Raw genomic sequence first — 19,612 nt, 5'->3', positions numbered from 1 at the left:
TCTCACTCCAGGGCAATATACCTTGCCCACCAATCTTACAAATTGTCTTGGGTTGAAAAATTGTTTCAGTCCACCTTTTTGTAAGTCCTGCCATTCTAGAATTTGTTTAGAGTCATTGTCATCTTAGCTTTGCCCATTTAATATTTATTTTTTCACATGGAGTCATTAGCTTTTTTTTGGTCAGTTCCATTATCAGACAGTTTCTTCCTTGGGTAAAATTTTATGCTTCTTGTGCCAAGCTATTAATTTTACTTCTAATTATTTCTTCCATAACTCTCATTTTTTATTTCATTTTTGTGTAGTCTCATTTTATTCACAAATACATTTTTAGTTGTTTTCCTTTTTTTCCTTTTTATTGCTTTATCTCTTACAGGAGTTCTAGTTCAGCTTGTGCCAAAACTGTGTTTTAATTTGAAGCTTTGCTTGTAGTTGTTTTGAAGTCATTCTCTTCTTGTGAGTTTTTTCTTGAACATTAATGTCATCTTAATATCTCTTTATGCAGTATTAGTTTTTCTTTTTTTTCTTTGTTCATTCTTTTAATTCAATTCCTGACTTTATACTGGATCTTAGGGCTTGGCTCTGCACACTTCTAGAAAGAATGGACAAACTAAACTTTTGTCCTCTTGGATCCTATTACTACTTTCTTGGAAATTATATTCTTCCAGTATTTCAGTGATGCTTTGACTGAGAACCTGCATGCTTTCATTGCTTCCAAACTGGTGAGAAATAGATTTAAAGTCTGCTTGTTACTGTTCTAGTCTGAAATCAGCATTTTTGTGAGCTTGCTCCTCTTTGTGGGTACATTGACTGCTACTAGGCTTAGTTACTATCAGTCAAATAAGGTTCATTTTCATAGTGACAGAACTGCCTATTTCCCTTTTGTTATTGGTTTCTAGTCCTGGTTATTCTGTTTCAGGTTTCAAACTGACCTGGATGCTAGAACTGAGTCCTCACTCAACTCTCGCAATGTGATGCTACTATTTGCTTCTAAACTTGCTCCCAGCCCTTCACTCCAGAATAACACCTCTAGATTTGTGTCTTCTTTTAGTTCCACACTGGAACTGTCACCTAGGAACTGGTTAGTGAACTACAGGACTGCCAGTTGGCACCTGTTTCTGCCTCTTGAACAAGGTGTTGAACCCATCTTTGCATAAACCCGTTTTCAGTACCTGTGATGGAATGATATGAGTGTTCCTGGCTAGATCTAGTCCCCAGTATCCACAGATTTTTCTTTTACTTTCCTTTTCCAATCTGGGCTGAAGAAACTCAACTCACTCTTTTTTTTTCTTGGATTTATCAGTTAGGAGTTGGTCTGGAAGAATTTTGTGTTTGAGATTGAGTACATTTATTTCTACTATTTCAACATTCTTACTCTTTTTCCAACTCTATTTTTCTTTAGAAATAACTCCTTACTGTACTTGTTTTCTCTCTATCTCTTCCTTTTGAATATTTTTGCATCTCTTTGAAGTATTAAATAATTTTGGTTATATTTCTTTCTTTTAAATGCCCATGAGAATTTTAAAGCAGAAGATTTTACATATGGGAATACTTGAGTCCCAGAAAATGAATTTATCCAAGGTTACTTGGGTACTGTCAGCAGTCCTGACTCCAAGGCAACATTTTTTTCAACTCTCACTGATAGTGTTCATGATCCAGGTTATAATCCTTGCTCAACTCTTTTTTTATTGTCTGCATGACCTTAGGCAAGTCTCTTGAGTTTCCTTAGCTTGGCTTTCTGAAAATGGGACCCCACAGAATGGGACTGATGATTTCCCTGACTTGCCTACCTTACAGGATTTGGGCTAAAGATGAAGTGAAGTACATGGGAGTGGTTTGAAAATTGTGAAGTGCTATATTTATTCAGCTTTTGAGGATATTTTTAATTTAACTTCCTAAAATCTGGGAGCCTTTTTATTTTTCTATCAAGAGCTTTTCTTACCAAGAATCCACAGGTGAATAATCAATCGGTTACATAAGTAAAAAAGGAGGTTATTTTTATTTAATGTTTCTGTTGCTTTTGAAAGGAAGAAATACGAAGTTGTCATTCATTTTTAATTAAAATCAGTCCAGAAACATAAACTCTATTGTAAATAATTTCTCGGTTATAAATAACCACTCAACCAAAGATTAATATTACATATTTAGACATTTGTGTTCATGCTCTATGTTTAGAAAAATCCAAGAGAAACAACCTTGCATAATGAATAACAGAGCTGATTCAGAGCCTGGAGCACCTAAATGTCCATCCCGCTTCTGACACTTACTGGATCTGTGGTCTAGGGCAAGTCATTTGGTTGCTCAGGATTCTAAGCATTTTTTCCAACCCTGGAAATTGGGGGGGGAAAGGTGCTGATCTGCATTGGTAGAAGAAGTTTCCTCATCTAGAACTTCCCTTTATCCATGAAATCACAGGTCTAGTATCTATTGTGTTACCTCATTGGAAAAATTGTACTGAAATAATAAAAGTCCCAGTCACTAAAATTATGGGAGACATGAATTTATATGACAAAATATGACCTTGTAATTGAAATTACTTTAAAATTCCTATAAAAATATGCTTACACTCCAATTCTTATTTGCAGAGGGGTATGGGACCCAGACAAGCATGCAGATTGCAAAATTGAAACGTTATAAAAGTTTCCTAAACCTATTTCTCCTTTTGCTCTCTAGTATCCTGGCAGCTTTGGTCTGGGCAGAAGTTGGACTCCCCTCAGTTAGAGCATGTGTTCTTTGGCCATAATAAAATATAATAATCAAATAAACAAACAAAAGATTCCCCGGAGAACCAGCTATCAAAATTGTGCTATACCCAGCTACAGAAATGTAAGGACTGAATTTATAACTGTCATAGGCTGTGTCAACATTTTTGATGAGTCATAGTAAATATCATAAGAAGGTACCAATCTCTCTCACTGTATCTTCTCTTTGAGTCCACCATCTGATATGCTGCCTACCATTTGCAATGTGCAATATTTTACATGTAACAGAGAATAATTAAAAGAAACCACAAGGCATCTCTCAACCTCTAATCCATTTTTACTTTTTCCAAACTGGCCTTTACAAAGGAAAGATAAAAGGATACAATGGGAATGGGAAAGGGGCACCACTAGGAAAGCTATATAGATTGAAAGGCAAAGACAAGTACAGACATGAGCAGAGAGATGCATAGAGGCAAAGAGATGAAATTTTATTCAGCAAACACAGCATCCAGGGCTATGGTTGTATTCAAGTATAGTTTTATGAAGTATGGGGGATTCAGAAATGGAAAAATATTGCATAGTCCCAGTTCTAAGTTTTGATAGTTTAATAGAGATTATAACATGACCATAACAGTTACTGTAATATAAAAGAAAATGTGATGAGGACAGGGAATTTAAACAACTTTTTATGAATATGTAAAGTACATTGTATATTAGGACAGGTCTAATGGATGTGTTATTATTTGAACTAAGTATTCCAGAGATGTTGATAAGGTAGGGTAATGTATTCTGGGTCTTGTTGGTAATACATGAAAGCTTAGGGAAAGGCAGAATAAAATTCTAAAAGATGACTTACATTAATTTGTCCAGAATTGTAAAGGGCATAAAGATGAAATCTAGGTTGAAGCTAGGTTGTTAAAATCCTTGCATATCAAGCTAAAAAGGTCCATTTTATCTTATAAACATGGGGAAATCATTCAGTTCAATGTGTTACAAGCTATATATTGCCAGGTATGAGAATACTGCATTGGAGAATAGAAAAGTGGTGCTAAGAAAACTTGTTTGATGATGCCTACAAGAGTTTATCACAGGGTGGCTAGGTGGCACTGTGGATAAAGCACTGGCCTTGGAGTCAGGAGTACCTGGGTTCAAATCCGGTCTCAGACACTTAATAATTACCTAGCTGTGTGGCCTTGGGCAAGCCACTTAACCTCATTGTCTTGCAAAAGAAACTAAAAACAAACAAACAAAAAAAAACTTTATCACAGCAGTAGTAGAACCTCAACTAAGGTGGTGGCTTGTCAGTGTGTGAATGAAGAGAAGATGTGAAGGAGCTTAAGAGGTCTCAGTAATTGATTAAGTACAGGAGTTAATTGATTGAAGATGACTGAAGAGTTGAGTCTTAGCATATGGAAAAATGGTGGTATTATATGTAGAATTAGAGAATTTGGAAAAAGAGGTAGAGGTTGTAGGAAGAAGATGATCACTTTTCAACATATTGACAGGAGATCCAAATAGACAGGCTTGGAGGTTGTTGATAATATGGATCTGGAGATGAGAGAAGAAAATGAGGAATTATACTTGGAATTCATTTGCATCACATAATGGCTCTTTGAATACTCAGAAACATGTTTTACTCCCTATCGCAAGTCATCTCTTCTCCAGGTCTTTTAATCAATCCTCCTGGCATGAAGTCAAGGCCACTCAAGCCTAGATTTCCCTGTGTCAATGTCCTTCCTACAATAAAACTCCCAGAAATGAGATAGAGTACTTTAGAAGTGATCCCATTCTTTCTTGCCCAAGATACTTCATCATTCTCAACACTGCCCAAGTTCATTTTAGACTATTGTATCACAACATTGATTCATAAGGAGATTGTAGGCCATTAACTCTCCCAGGGTTTTTTTCCCCAAATATATTGCCTTCTGGCAACATCTTCCCAGCTTGTACTTTTGAATTTGATATTTTGAAGTCGTGTAAGATCTTTTTGCTTACTTCCCATTTTCTCCTTTCCAAATTCTCTGATCTCAATTTGATAAGCTGATGAAACCTCACCTCTTCTCCAAAATCCTTCCCTTTTAATCCTAAGGGTTTACTTAGTCAAGAAGCATTTACTAAATTTAGCTTACTATGCTCTAGGCAGGCACTGTGATGAGCACTGGGGAAAAGGAATGTGAGGGTTGAACTACAAATTTAACATAGTCAACAGTGTGTTATGTCAGTTAAGCTAATTTTAAACTTTATTAATAAAGGCATAATGTTTATTCATTATGAATAGAGTAATAATCCCACTATATTATGCTGTCCTGGAGTATTGTCTTCAATTCTGGGTTTCACTTTATTGGAAAGGCTAAGAGAATATAAGCTAGAGAAGTCAACTGGATGGTGAAGGATCCTGGGATCATGCCAGTTGAAACTGGAAATGTTTAGTCTTGAGAAGATAACCTTTAGCAAACAAAAGGATTACAGTTTGAAAGATTAGTATTAGCATAGTGCCTGGAATATAATAGGTGCTTAATAAATGTTAATTGATTGATTGATGTCTTTTGATGAAGTGACTTGTTTCTTGTACTTGGCCTCCAGAGTGCAGAACCAAGATTAATGGGTGTAATTTTAGGCCCTGTGTAAAGTCAGATTTCCCAAGAGTTAGACTCTCTGTTCCCCTAAATTGGTTCATTGGTTCTTGCAAGCAACCAGGGGATCTTCAGGATCTTCAAGCACAGGTTCTATGCTCACTGATTAGAAATGCTGCAGACTGGATTTTTTTTTTCAAGTGTAGGATAGACCTGAGTTCTCTTAGAATTGAGATTCTGACTGTAGCTATCAAAGGATCCTCATGACAGAATTTCTGAGTCATTCTTTCTGAAATCATTCTACTATTTACCTGCTGTACCAGTTCTTCTAATCTGCTAGCTGGAAGCTAATCAAATTAGAATTATTTAATCTTTTGTTTGTACTTACAGCAGAATTTGTCAATTCACTTTCTGACATGCTTCAGTATATATGACCCCATATATTGCTCTGGATGAACCTCAGGCAGCTTCTCCATAGTATCTCTTACATCATTGTCTCGTGACCTCAATAAAGACCCTTTCCCAAATTTCTTTTTCCACTTGCAATCATATTCACTTGGTCAGAGATTCCAGCAGGTTTTTTTTTTAAAGGATAACTTCATATTATATAATTTAGACCAGGGATGGTTGGGTAGTGAAGGAGGAAACTGAGAGCACCTCAACCCATTCATTTTCATTTTATTGTGTTATGTCACCCAGAGACAAGTCATGTCTCCTGGACTGGTTCAAGGTCATACAGTAAATAAGTAGGAGAGCTGGCAAGTGAACAGGTCTCATACTTTTTCTGCTATGCTGCATCATGTCAGTAAATTTAACAAAAGCATATATCATAGTTATATTATCCTCCTTGTATAATGTATTTACTTTATAATGTTTCATTTGCATAATATATAAGTATTTGGTGGTTAATACGGTACTTGGGACCATTTCCATGACAATTGTGGCAACTGACTTCTGTTCAGCAATGTAACCCTTTGTTGTGTTTCAGTGAGGAAGTTAAAATTGACCTGTTATTCCTAGTCCTATTTTCAGGAATATACCAACACATGTTTGAAGACTGCCTATATTTTTACATCTCAAACTATGTCAGACTTAGAAAGGGTTCAATGTTGTTTTAAAGTGCTGGAAAATTGAAACTATGGTGAAATTTTAAATTAACTGAAATTGTTTTTGTTGAGGATTGGGAGAGAAGGTGGAAATATTCTTGGCAAAAGTTTAATTATATGAAAGATTTTAACTTGACTCAAACTGCATGTTAAATTTTAAAGCTAGATATAATGAAAAACCTTATTAAGAATGTTATCATATAACAGCTAAGCCATGTGTAGTTTGAAGAAAGTTATAGAACCTTTATTTTAGTTTTAAAATTTTACCAATGTTTATTATGGTGATTTAGGTATACATTTTTGTTAATGACAAGATAGGTTAAAATGTGATTATGTGAAATGAAGTTTATTTATAATCATGCGCCTCTACACTAACTACTATAAATTATAGTCTCCATTTAACATCCAAGGGTATTCTTTTTCAATTCCTTTAAGGTTGAATTTCTCTGTTTCTTTCAGAGAGCATTAGGTAGTCAAAAATCCAAAGTAGTTGAATTCAGCAATAAAGACACCTCTGAAATTAGCAATGAACAAGATAAAGAAAATTCCATAATGAAAAATGAACCAAGAAGAGTTAAGATATTTGATGGAGGGCAAGTACCAATTTTATTTTTTGAACTAGCATTTTTAAAATTAATATTCCTTGTTTTGATATTTTTAAAAAATGATCGTTATTTTCTAATTTATGTTTACTAGCATATATGAATTCACAAATTTCATTCAGCATTTATATTGAACACATCCCTTGATGCAAAATTAGACTAGAGAATTATATATTCAAGTTTACTAATTCTGTTTAGGGAGGAATCAATTATAATTGTGGATATTTGAAGAAGAAAAGGACAATGCTTATTATTTACAAAACTGATGCACTTGTGTGTTGTTTTTTTGAAGTTCTAAGTTTCATATCTATGTAGCATTAGACTTTTTTTAATATCATGGTTATTCTATTTATTAAACTTGTCTAGTCTGAGATATATTTTAAATGCTTGCATATATTTAGATATACAGTATATTATTTTATAAGCTATGGTATGGTGATATAGAGCTAGCTTCAGTCATCAAGACCTCATTTCAGTTCTATCCTCTGATACCTGCTAGCTATATCACCTTAAACAGTTAACTTATAAATACCCCAGGTATTCTCTCAGAATATTATTTACAGATAAGAGTTGTTCTAAATTGGTAGAGGGATTTTTCTCACTTGTAAATCTCTGTTCTAATGGAATCCTAGACCTGGGCAAATAAAATATATACATGTGTATGTATACATATGTATGCATATATTTGCATATGTGTGTACACAATATATTATGTATTGTGTATCATAATTATATATTATATAACTTTTATATGTTATGTATAATATATTATATATTTAAATATATATAAACCAGCTTGAACCTTAAACTGTAGTGAAGTACAAAATGAGAGGAACACATAGTAAAAAACTAGCTAATCTTGAAAAAAAGATTTTATTTCCATCCCAGTCATCTTTCCTAGTGACCTTGGGCAGGTTACCTCTCTAAGCCTCAGTTTTGTCATATGTAAAAGAAATAATAGCAATTTCATTAATTACTTAAAGTGTTGTAAGGAAAGTACTGTGTAAAACTTAAGGTACAATATAAATGTAAGCTATTATTATAAAATACTTTTAATATATAATGTATGTGTTAAGGAAAATGTTGAAATCAGTATTGAAGAAGAAATGGACAATATTTAATAAAATAGTTAGAAAAAATTTCAAGTTGAATTAGAATTAGCACCTAGGAGATTAAATATTTCTTAATATAAAAATAAAATTGTTAAAAATACACAAAAGTCTTATGATTTGAATATTCCATTTGTACCATCATTTGTTTCATTTTGGGGAGGACTGTGTATAACCATTATTTTCCTATTCATATTTTCTTCTTTAAATTAGATATAAATCAAATGAAGATTATGTCTATGTTCGCGGCAGAGGAAGAGGAAAGTATATTTGTGAGGAATGTGGAATACGTTGTAAGAAACCTAGTATGCTGAAGAAACATATTCGTACTCACACAGATGTCCGTCCTTTCCACTGCAACTACTGTAATTTCTCCTTCAAGACTAAAGGTAAAAGAACATATTGGGTTTTTTTATTTGCCTTCTTTATGTAATTAAAGTTACTATGAATTATATTTTTATGTCTTACAGATAGAAATAATATGTAAACACACACATATTCGCATTATATGCTTAATAGGTATAAATAGACTTAGAGATTATATTTGTTTGGTATTTTGCAACTAGTGTGTCTTCTTCCTTCCTTAGGTATTTATGTCTATTTCTCTAGATTCCATGGTTGGGGGTGGAGGTAGGAAATACATTCTTTCTAAAATAAATGTAAAATTTTTAAATTAAAGCAGTAGCTTACACACACACACACACATACACACACACACACACACACACACACACACACACACACACACACACACAAAGTTAGATAGCTCTATGGCTAACACTTTTAGGTGCAGATATTTCGATACTGAAAGTTAAATAAGAATTTTGTATTATAATTTTATTAGTAACTTATAAAAGATTAAGAAAGATTTAAATGAAAACCACAGTAAACTTAAAAATTCATAGAACAATGCTATTTTTTAGACTTCCAACCCATTTCTCTTTCTCCCTAAATCCACATAGTTGAATGCTCTCAAATCTTAACTTTTGAAGAGTCCTACTTTCTAATACCTCAGAAGAAATCAGTGAAATTATACCTATTACTCCTTTATGTGCTATCTGTGTAATTTTCATAAGCAGTCATAACACTGTTAAAATATTGTTATAATTCTTAGGAAATTGTTACTTTTTGTTAATATTATATAAGTTGGCTATTACAGTTAAATGCTTTTATCGATCCAAAAATAAACAATTTCTTATTCACTAGTACTTTATCAAGAATATTAATAAGATTGGATACTTTACAAATCATCTCTCTGAGTATTTTTGTTTATTAAACATATATTGTAAACAGTCATTATATTAGAAAATTTTCTTCCTAAAAGTTTAATATGAATCTTAAGGCTTACAGGGACATTACATTACTAAGGAAAGATTTATTATTAGCTTCTCCTCCCTAAAATATTCTCTATTTTAAAAAATATTTTAAATTTATAAATATTTTTTAAATATTCTCTATTTTAAAAATAAAATTTTTGTGTTTTTCTTTAGAAGTTTTATTTTTTTCAGTGATATTTAATATTTCACAATTTAGAATTCCATTATTTCAATGGTATTTACTTTAATTACAGTTGACCATGGGTATCCATGATATAAACAAAAACATAGGCCTCAAGGCTTATTTGGGTCCTCTTATGGTTTCCCAAGTGACAATGATGGAGTGGTAGAAAGTGGACTAAGAATTTCCCAGACTATTAACAAATATTACAGAATTTCAACCATGTTTGAAGAACTCAGAGGAGGGGGAGGGACTCACTGACTTTTGGAGAGCTCCAGTGGTTGGAAGGTTTTTCTTTATCTGATTGCTAACTCTTCTTATCTTCAACTTTTACCTTTATTAATTCTTACATATCTCTTCCAAAATCTTCCTTTTTCCATACTAAATATCTGCCAATCCTTTAATTGATGCTTATCTGTCACAAAATTCGTTCACCTTTCTATCCTGGATGAACACTATGCTATGGTCTCTACCTTGTAATATCTTCCCTCAAGGTGTTACCCAAAACTGCACATAGTACTAGAAATATGGTCTGACCAGGTTCTGGCCACTTTGCAAGACTATCATATTGCCTATTTTTGGTACTACACACTTTTAAACATATCATTTCTTCCTTAAGTCTTCTGTTCTCACTAAAGTTCCTTACTTTCATAAAAAGTTATCACATGACATGTTACTTTTTCACTCTCTTGGTCTAGATAAATTATGCCTGGCCAGGCTCTCAGTTTACAGAATGAAATGAAATTGTCCACAGTACTCTGGATGGCAAAAGAACTGCATAGTTACAGTTGATGATATTTGATACCATATGTCTGCTAATGTGAGGGTTTCCACTTCACTTTACTGATTCATTGAATTTACAATCTACTTAAATCCCTAGATATTTTTTCATGTGGAGTTGCTTCTCACCAAGTCTCCTCCTCCATTTTTTGTTTGTATAGTTGATTAAAAAACAAAATACTTCAATTGCATGTAAAAAGACTGAGGGGACTTGGTTCTGCCATTAACTCTCTTTATAACTTTGAACCAAGACACTTCTCTTCCGAATCTTAATTTCCTATTTCTAAATGGAATGAATTATCAAGAAATGCAAGTCTTGTATTTCCAAAACCATTTATGCATACTTCTCTTTTTGCCTAGTTATTTCTGTTGGGGGAAAAAACAACCAAAATACCTATTTTCCTTTGCTCCCATAATTATAGCCATGTGGTTATCTTTGCCATTCCCTTCTTTTCTATCTTTCATACCCATTTACTGATTGATAATAATTTTATAACATCACTTATTTTCATCCCTTTCTCTGTTCCTGCTCCTAACTTTCATAGTTCATACTTCCATGGCACCCACCTAGACCATGAAGTAGCCTCTTATGTATTCCTATTACTATGCTGTGTTCCACTTCATCCTCCACACAGCATTATGATGTCAGAATTATTTTAATTATCCATAGATATAGTTTTATCATTCTTATATTCAAAAATTTAATTAGCTTTTCTAGGTACCAAGTTCAAACTTTAGCCAAGAATATGTTTATTTATTCAAGATTCACTGGAATTAGTTTATGCATTACTCCTTCTACACATATTGGATGTACTCCCTTCAATATACCCTGAATGCTGTGTAGTCAAACGACTATTCTTATCTTGACAAACACTCCCTACACTTAACCATTGCTTCTTGCTCACGAAGATTCACATACCTGGAATGTCTTTTCCCTCTTTCTTGTTTAATTGCAGTGCATCCTTATAGTTCAACTCAAAGGTTTTCCTTTAGAAAACTTTCTCATTCATCTCTATCCAGAAATCACATTCTCTCTACATAACCATTTGATCTCATCTTGCATTTTGTTTTGCAGTTCTAAAGCATTTAAAATGAAAGATTATACAGCATAATTACCAGTATCCCTGTCATTCTTCCTTACCCATATTCCTTTGGTTTAAAGAGAAGCAGTGTGGCATGGCATAAAGAGATCTGGCCTTGGAGTTTGGAAGACTTGATTCAAGTTCCCCCTCTGACACATATTGGTTGTGTGCTATTATTTGAGTCACTTAGCTCATCAGATCAATACTGCCACAAAATTGTAAGAATATAAGTTACAAGGGGGGAAATGCTGATCTGTATTGGTGGAGGGTTTCCTCACTGGAATTTTCCTTAACAAAATCACAGGACTGTTTAAAAATTGAACAAAATGAGCCAACTCCTTTCTAGCTTGTAAGAAGAGAGTAGAAGCACATTTTATCTGAACTATTTTATCCCATGCAGTTCCTGCCACAGGTGTCTACACACAGTTGGTACTTCAATATTTTATGAATGAATTTATCCCAATTGTATCTTAATGTCTTTTGTCCCTCTAATACGTCCTGTTCCACTACCTTATGATAGCATGGATGTAGAAATGGAATCCCAAAGGCTATGCCACCAGAAGAAACTATGACAGATTTTACTAAATTAAAAAGACTATGAAGACTATTCCAGGAGCAGCTTATTATGCAAGAAAGAGATCACCATTTGAAATTTGATCAGTAGGTGGCAAATTCTTTGACCCTGGCAACCAGTGGAACAGACAAAAAGAAGAAATGGCTCAAGTCCTGGGCAGCCTCCTTTTGCTTCTACAGTGATAGAGCAATGAAAAAGGAAGAAGAAAATACTGAGAATTACACAGTGTCTATACTGGTCACAAATCGATTTACTCCTAGGAGCACTGAACCAAATGATGATAATGACATTCTCAACTCTGATGTTAAAATGCATAATGAAATTGCTACTAAATACAAGGCTGATTCAGGGATTCTTCTTGGAAAGGCAAATCAGGTTGCAGAGTTGGTTACAGAATGCACTCAAAGAAAATGAGAAAAATCATTTCATGGAATTCTTGATCATCTCACTTTTAAGTGCTTGTGGTGTACATATGCAAAAAAATTATAATGAGAATTATAGCTTACATGCCAACATCTGATGTAGAGATTGAATTGAGAAAGTCTATGAAAACCTTGAAAGCATTCTTCAGACTCCATCAAAATATATAGTGACATTCAGTGATCTAAATATAAAACTAGGCAAAAGGAACAATTTGAAAAACATATTGGAAGATAAGATTTATGATTAAGAAAGAGGAAAAAAGCTTGTAGACTACTTGGAAGCCCTATATCTTTCTTTATATTTTAAATTCCTTGACAAATAATAGAAGGCATTGAGATTTGTAGGTATTAAACAACAATGCAAAAATGACATTGCATGTACTTTATTAGACAAAAATGACTGATTCTACTTAGGTCATTCAAAATAAGTACTTAAAAAGAACGTACTGTTTCTGAATCAGTTTTTGTACAGTTAGACCATCCATTTGCTACCCTATATGTTTTAGAGCAAAAATTAGAATCAGCACTAAAGAAGAAAGATGAAAATGAAAAGATAAGACATGCAAGTAAATATACCTGCCCTAATTTACACTATTAATGGCTGTTTTGAAAAGTAGATAAATTAATTATCATCACTATGTTCTATCATCATTTCTTCTGTACATTTAACTAATAGTAAGTTGTGAGGAGACTAAAAGAGTCTGAAAATCACCTTTCCTAGGAAATTCTTGATGTCTATATTTAAATAGGAATATATAATAAGTAATGACAATATCTATATAAAATAAAAATGCATTTAAATTATATAAGGAAATGGTAGATTTTTGCACAGTATTACCTTACAAAACAAGAATAAAAGAAAAGAAAATGAAGCTGCAAAAAGCCTTACATGGAACTAGACTAGTTTATAATAAAGTAATTTATAGACAAATATGGAAAGAAGATGACAAATAAACAAAATTGAAACCTATTCTCCAATACTTCCTTAATGATCTAATTTCATTGCCAAGGACAGTGGAATCAGTGCATTGGGATAAGTACCTCAGGCTTAGATATACCATATTGGAATGTGTAAATGGCATGTAAGAAGATCCAATGAAGGATAGCTGCTACAACAAAGTATATACAAAAGAAAAAATAAAAGAGATCATTCAGAAGGTTACAGGTTTGAAAGTGATGGAAGGAAAGGAGTAATTTTTAAGATATCTGACACATGAGAAGATAATGAAACATAGAACTGGGACTGTGGGTGAGGGTGGAGGAATGTAACAGTATTTTTGTCAGAAAAAAAGTATACTGGAAGTAGCTACTAACCCTTATACCTATTTTTTCATCACTATAAAATCCTTGATAAATGGTCTTAATACTTTAAGCTTAACTCTCATTGAGGATATAAAAAATGAGTGCAAAAGCTTTCTTTAAAATCTTTAAAAACAATAGATTGGAGAATAAAGAGGACATAAAATTCTATTTGTTGCTTTTAAAAATTATTTGACTTACCCTTGAGTAAAATGCAACTTTAAAAGTTCTCCAACAAGATGTCTCTCAAAATGTGTTAATATCAAACACAATGCCTATCAGTTCTCTCAACATTAACCCTTGTAGGAAACAGAGATAAAACAAGACTGTCCTACATAGAGTCCAAGTAGAAAAGGACTCCTCCATAAAGGAGAGGACTTCTAAATGTTCCCTTTTACATCTAGCATTTTAGCAATTGTATCATATCTCAGCATATTGCAGAGCCATCTTACTGAGCTTCACTGAGATTGGTTGTTGTACAAACAGGAAACACTAATTCATTGGAGTGTCTGATATCCAGACCTATAATATGTAGTTTGATGGACAGCCAATTGAGCTGATCTATATGTGTCTGTGTAGGTATGTGTGTCTTGTATACACATATGCAATGGACAATGAATTGGACTCAGATTTAAAAACAAAATCAGGCTAGATTGAATTTTGGAAAGAATGTAGAACTCTAAGTAACTCAAGCATTTCCCTGCAACAAAAGCTTATTGGAAAAAAAAATGTTTTCCCAATAAAATTAAAATTCTATGAATCATGGAATACCCAAGTCTTCAAAGACTCAAATTGAGATCATCCAGAAGGAAATGGAGAAACATAAAGTGTTTTGTAAGTAGGTTATAGCTTATTGCCAGTGGTGATTTATGCAGAAGAAATGGCATTTTAAAAAACCAGGAAACATGATCAAAAAAGGTGAGCCTGTCATAACAAAAGCACGACATACCACACAAGTGCTACAGTGGAATCCATAGTATGTTCAAAGATCTCAAGGAAGACCTTCATCACAGTAGATAGCTCTTCTGTGATCTGCACTGATGGAATAAATATGTATTGATCAAAGTTATCAACCCATGGACACTTCTTTTTTGAATCCTAATTTTTCATTCATTGTCTTAGTTATCCCTGTCAACTTTCTGTCATCTGTAAATTTGATAAGTATTTCATCTATGCTTTTTCCAACTTCTTTGTACCTTGCATGTTCTTTCACACCCTACTTCATATTAATATCTAATTGTGTATCTCTCATGACATAAGTTCCTTGAGGAACTAGATCTTAGTCAAATCAATTCAACATTTTGTAAGCACTTGTTATGTGCAAACATAATTTATTTTATTTTATTTGTTTTATGCCTCACTTGAGATGTTACCAGTGTCATAGAAGAGTTCCAGCAGAGTCCAAGTTGAAGAAGGATTCCTTATAGATGGTGAGGTCCTTCAGATGATCCTGTTTGTGGATGCTATTGTGTTGATTTCATCAAGCTCCAAAATATTGCAGTCTCCTAAGTGACATTCATAAATTACTCAAAAGAATTTGGCTTAATCATTCCAATAAGCATTTATTAAGCGCCTACTATATACTCTGGCACTGGGAAAACTGACTGACACTGACTGGGAATGCAAAGACAAAAACAAAATAGTCCCTGCCTCCAAGAAGCTTATATTCAGTTAGGGGAAATAATATGAATACTGATAAATAAATATATACAAAGTAATTTCCGAGAGGGAGGACACTAGCACTTGGGGGAATCATCCTAGACCTTATGTAGGAGGTGGCACTTAAGTTATACTACACAGGAAAAATTAAGAGTTTGAAGAAAGCCTGTTGTCTAGATTATGATACAGAGTTGGATGGGCAGCTTGTAGAATTATAGAACTCATCCATCAATTAAAATCTAAAAAGTGGTCTTAGTTGCCTTTAGGAAATTACAAACATCTTTTAAGGACCTCTGCTTTTCACTGAAACAAGAGTCCATTTTTTTAATGCCAATATGCTTCCAATAATGATGTATGACTGGTATCTTGGAACACTATAGTCCCAGATGAAATGAAGTCGAAGATTCCAAAGATTATGGAAAGGTGCATGGTGGGCATAAACAAGAGACAACAAATTGCTAACAAGAAGGTACAGAGAAACAGTGTAAAGGATTTTGTCTGAATCTGTGATTTCATTGGTGTAGGGAGCTCCTGGTGAAGAATTTCCCTGGACCAATTTGGATCTGCAGCTGTTCTACTTAGTAGTTTAGAAAATTATTTGGAGGCCCAAAGAGTTTAAGTGATTTCCTCAGGGTCATGCAGCCAGTATTTTTCAGAGATGGAACTTGAAGCCAGGTCATTTTAACCACAAGCCTCTAATCACCAACCTATGATGCTTCTCAGTGTAAAGGATTGGATCAAAGAAACGTATGATTGAAAAATTAAATTTCCTCATTATGTGGCAAAAATAAGTGAAACAGCAGCTTCAAGTTAGTCCTGTGATGAATTATATGAGGACATGGACAGTCATTCATGGGTTGAAATCCACATCTTTGGAGAGAATAACCACATCAAGGAGAGCACAAATTGATTGGAATACAACATACAAGCAACTGTGCTGGTTGCTTTGTTTCATTTTTAGGGCTTAGCACAGTGCTTTGCATAGAGTAGGCACTCAATAAATGTTTGATTTGAATTGGCAGTGTTTTCCTGGTCAATTCTTTATAATCATTGGCCCCATAAGCATAATAGCATTACTGAACATTGAAATTTAAATTTGCTTTTTCACCTGCAGTCTGAAAGTGAAAGTTCTTCTAAAGCTTCTATTGAGCTCAGGGACATTTTTTTTAGGAACTAGGTTTATGTATATAAAAGAAACCTATATTTGCTTTAAAAATATATTTGTTGCTATTAGATTTAATTTTTCTTCCTATTTTACCATCACAAAGGTTCTTTAAATCTCCAACAGAGGAGTAGAAAAAGACCAGAAGAATACAGTTCCATTTTGGTAGCCACAGTCTATATTTCTATTTGGAACTAACTACTTTTTATAATAAATATATCACCACAATGTAAGTTTAACATGTTTTTCTCCTTTAAGGAAATTTGACAAAGCATATGAAGTCTAAGGCACATAGCAAGAAATGTGTGGATTTAGGAGTGTCTGTAAGTGTAATAGATGATCAAGACCCAGAAGAATCAGGTAAGATTTTCTTCCCATATGTGATTTTCAATGCCATTATTCATCTTTCCAAATAGGTGTATCATTAAAAAAACAAGAATTATACCATCTAGATGATAAAAAGCTAGTCAAGAAAAACTATGACTCCTATCTGATTTACAGGGACTGTTAAACAAGCATTTAGTAATGGTGTGTACAGGAGACTATCAATTTATTTTGTTCTTTTTTTCCCAAAGGTTTGATCATAAAACAAAAATGAAGCTTCCTTATTATTGAGTTATCCTTATTTCTCTTGTAAAATTATCTGAAAAAACTTTACTGCATTTGGATGTATTGAATTTGTTATAACATATATATATATATATATATAGGGAAAAGATTAATGATTTTTAATTCTACTTAACAGTCAATAGTAGATCAATTAATTGCAATTAATTAATTATTTGAATTTAATTCCAGAGCAAAAGCTTTCAGGTATTACAGTTGAGATCATTCATTATTTTAAGCTGAAAGAAATGTCTGCCTTTATCTTTTTTTTGAAGTACAGATTAATTTCTGTTTCCCTCCAGTGTAAAAGGAAAAAGAGTCATGCAGTCACTAGCTAAATCTAAGACAATATACAGCATTTTCATAGTTATTGGATGTTTGGGTGGGATTAGAAATTAATGCTATATATCACTTGCTGTATAGATCCTTTATTATATAGCAGGATATTTAGGTATTTGGGGTATTTGTGACCTGAATTTTAGGAACACCAGTTCTAGGCATTCTTCAGATGATCATGCCCTTAATAAATCATCATGATACAAATACTTTATGTTTGCATAGCTCTGTATGGTTTACCAAGTGCTTCCATGAATATTTTCATATTGATTCTCTTAGCTGCTGTGAAAAAATCTACCTCAAAATTAGATCAAATAGTTAAATATAAGTTTGATAAATGACAATTAAGTTAATTTACCTATTTTATGTGAAAAGGGATATCTTTTTAACATTCAAGGAAATTATTCAAAAGTGATGTATTAGGAAAAATATGTGCCAGATTCAGCAAGAAATGTCATTGAATTTATTAACCTATCACCTAGAAAAGGAACATTATGAAAACTATAGCTTAAGAAACAGTAAGAATGCTAAAGCATTATTATTCTATAATATGTTATTATATTTCTTCAAGATAAGAATATCTACAATATTATAACTGACATTAATATAGTGCTTTAAGGTTTGTAGTGCATTTTACATTTTGCTTACATAATATTTTGCATTTTTGCTCCTAACTCTCTTAATTGGAAGGAAGCTACAATTAGTACTTAAGTTTTAAGCTTAGGAAAATTGTATCATGAAGACAGATAATGATTTTTTTCCCACATTGATGAGGGAATTAGGAAAACTACATGTCCAGTTGTCTTTTGTGCCTCAACTAAATTTAATGTTTTGGTTACTACCTTCCTCCCAGAAAGTTTCGATTTCATCTTGGTATGGAAGTCAAAATTATTTCATGACTATAGTAATGCATTTTAAAGAATAAAACATGTAAATTTTTTAACATCTGAATAAAATGGGAATCTTAGAAATGTTTATTCTTCTAATAAAGACATGTTTGGGTGGGATTAGAAATTAATGCTATATATCACTTGCGTTATAGAGTTATTTATGAGTTCTAAAATCATTTCCTCACAATGATAGTTATAATTTTATTCCTTCCATTGTATTCTTTAAGGTATTTTCCATGATTAGGCAGCTAAGTGGTGCAGTAAATAGAAATCTAGAACTAGAGTTAGAAATAACCTAAATTTAGATTCAACCTCAGACACTAATTATATGTGTGACCATAAACAAGTAACTGAACTGAATTCATTTCTATTTATTAAACCTTTTTTGGGTGATGATGATGATGGTTGTAGTGATGAAGACATTAGACACATCCTTAGCTTTTATATACATATATACATTTAAATCAGCTGGGTAGAAAAAGTCCCAAAGAGAACAATTGATTTCTATGCATATATGAAAGTACACTTGACTTTTAACTTTAAAAAGATGACAAAAGCAGAATCATTCAGTCAACTTACTTTTGTTTGTTAAATACCTACTATTTTCCAGACATTGTGCCAAATTCTGGGAATACAAAAAAAAAGACATGGCCCTGCTCTCAACGAGTTCACATTCTAATGGGGATACAATAGGCAAAAAAATACCCAACTGTATATTCAAGTCAAAAGCACCTTCTGTGGACCAGTACTAGGTCTGCAAAGAAAGGCAGAAAATATTTCTTGCTCTTCAAGGAACTTAGTCTAATAGGAAAGACATTATTCAAACCAAGTATAAACAAGATAAAAGATACAGTGGAAAAAATCTATCATTAAGGAGTATCTGAAAGATTTTCTATAGGAGGTAAGTTTTTTTTTTTTATCTGGGAGATGAGGAAGAAGACCAATTCCACTCTTGGGTCCCAGACAATGAAAACGCCCAAAGGTGCCAGGTTATGGAGGACTTTTAAAAACCCAACAAAAGATTTTATATTTGATACTGGGATGATAGAGAGCCACTAGAGTTTGAGTACAGACTGGGCCTTAGAGGAAATAAGGTATCTGATCAGACCTGTGCTTTAGGAAGATCATTTTGATAACTGAGTGGAGAATGAACTAGGATGGGAGAGACTTGGAAGATTAGACAAATGAACAGGCTGTTAAAATAGTCCAGGTGAAA

The 19,612-nt window shown here is 33.0% G+C and overlaps 1 protein-coding gene across 5 annotated transcripts in view; it reads left to right on the top strand.

Annotated features, from left to right (window-relative positions):
• The window catches only part of HIVEP1 (HIVEP zinc finger 1), a 195,637-nt gene that overhangs the window by 159,631 nt on the left and 16,394 nt on the right, over window positions 1–19,612 (top strand). For all 5 annotated transcript variants that reach the window (XM_074207825.1, XM_074207820.1, XM_074207821.1 and 2 more), the window contains 3 exons: window positions 6,838–6,971; window positions 8,303–8,478; window positions 16,823–16,924. In XM_074207825.1, the coding sequence (XP_074063926.1) occupies window positions 6,838–6,971; window positions 8,303–8,478; window positions 16,823–16,924 (412 nt within the window). The remainder of the gene's footprint in view (window positions 1–6,837; window positions 6,972–8,302; window positions 8,479–16,822; window positions 16,925–19,612) is intronic.

Source organism: Macrotis lagotis, chromosome X (genome assembly GCF_037893015.1).
Source record: "Macrotis lagotis isolate mMagLag1 chromosome X, bilby.v1.9.chrom.fasta, whole genome shotgun sequence".
In the NCBI taxonomy this organism is placed as follows: Eukaryota; Metazoa; Chordata; class Mammalia; order Peramelemorphia; family Peramelidae; genus Macrotis; species Macrotis lagotis.
This window is presented reverse-complemented; position numbering and strand designations above follow the sequence as displayed.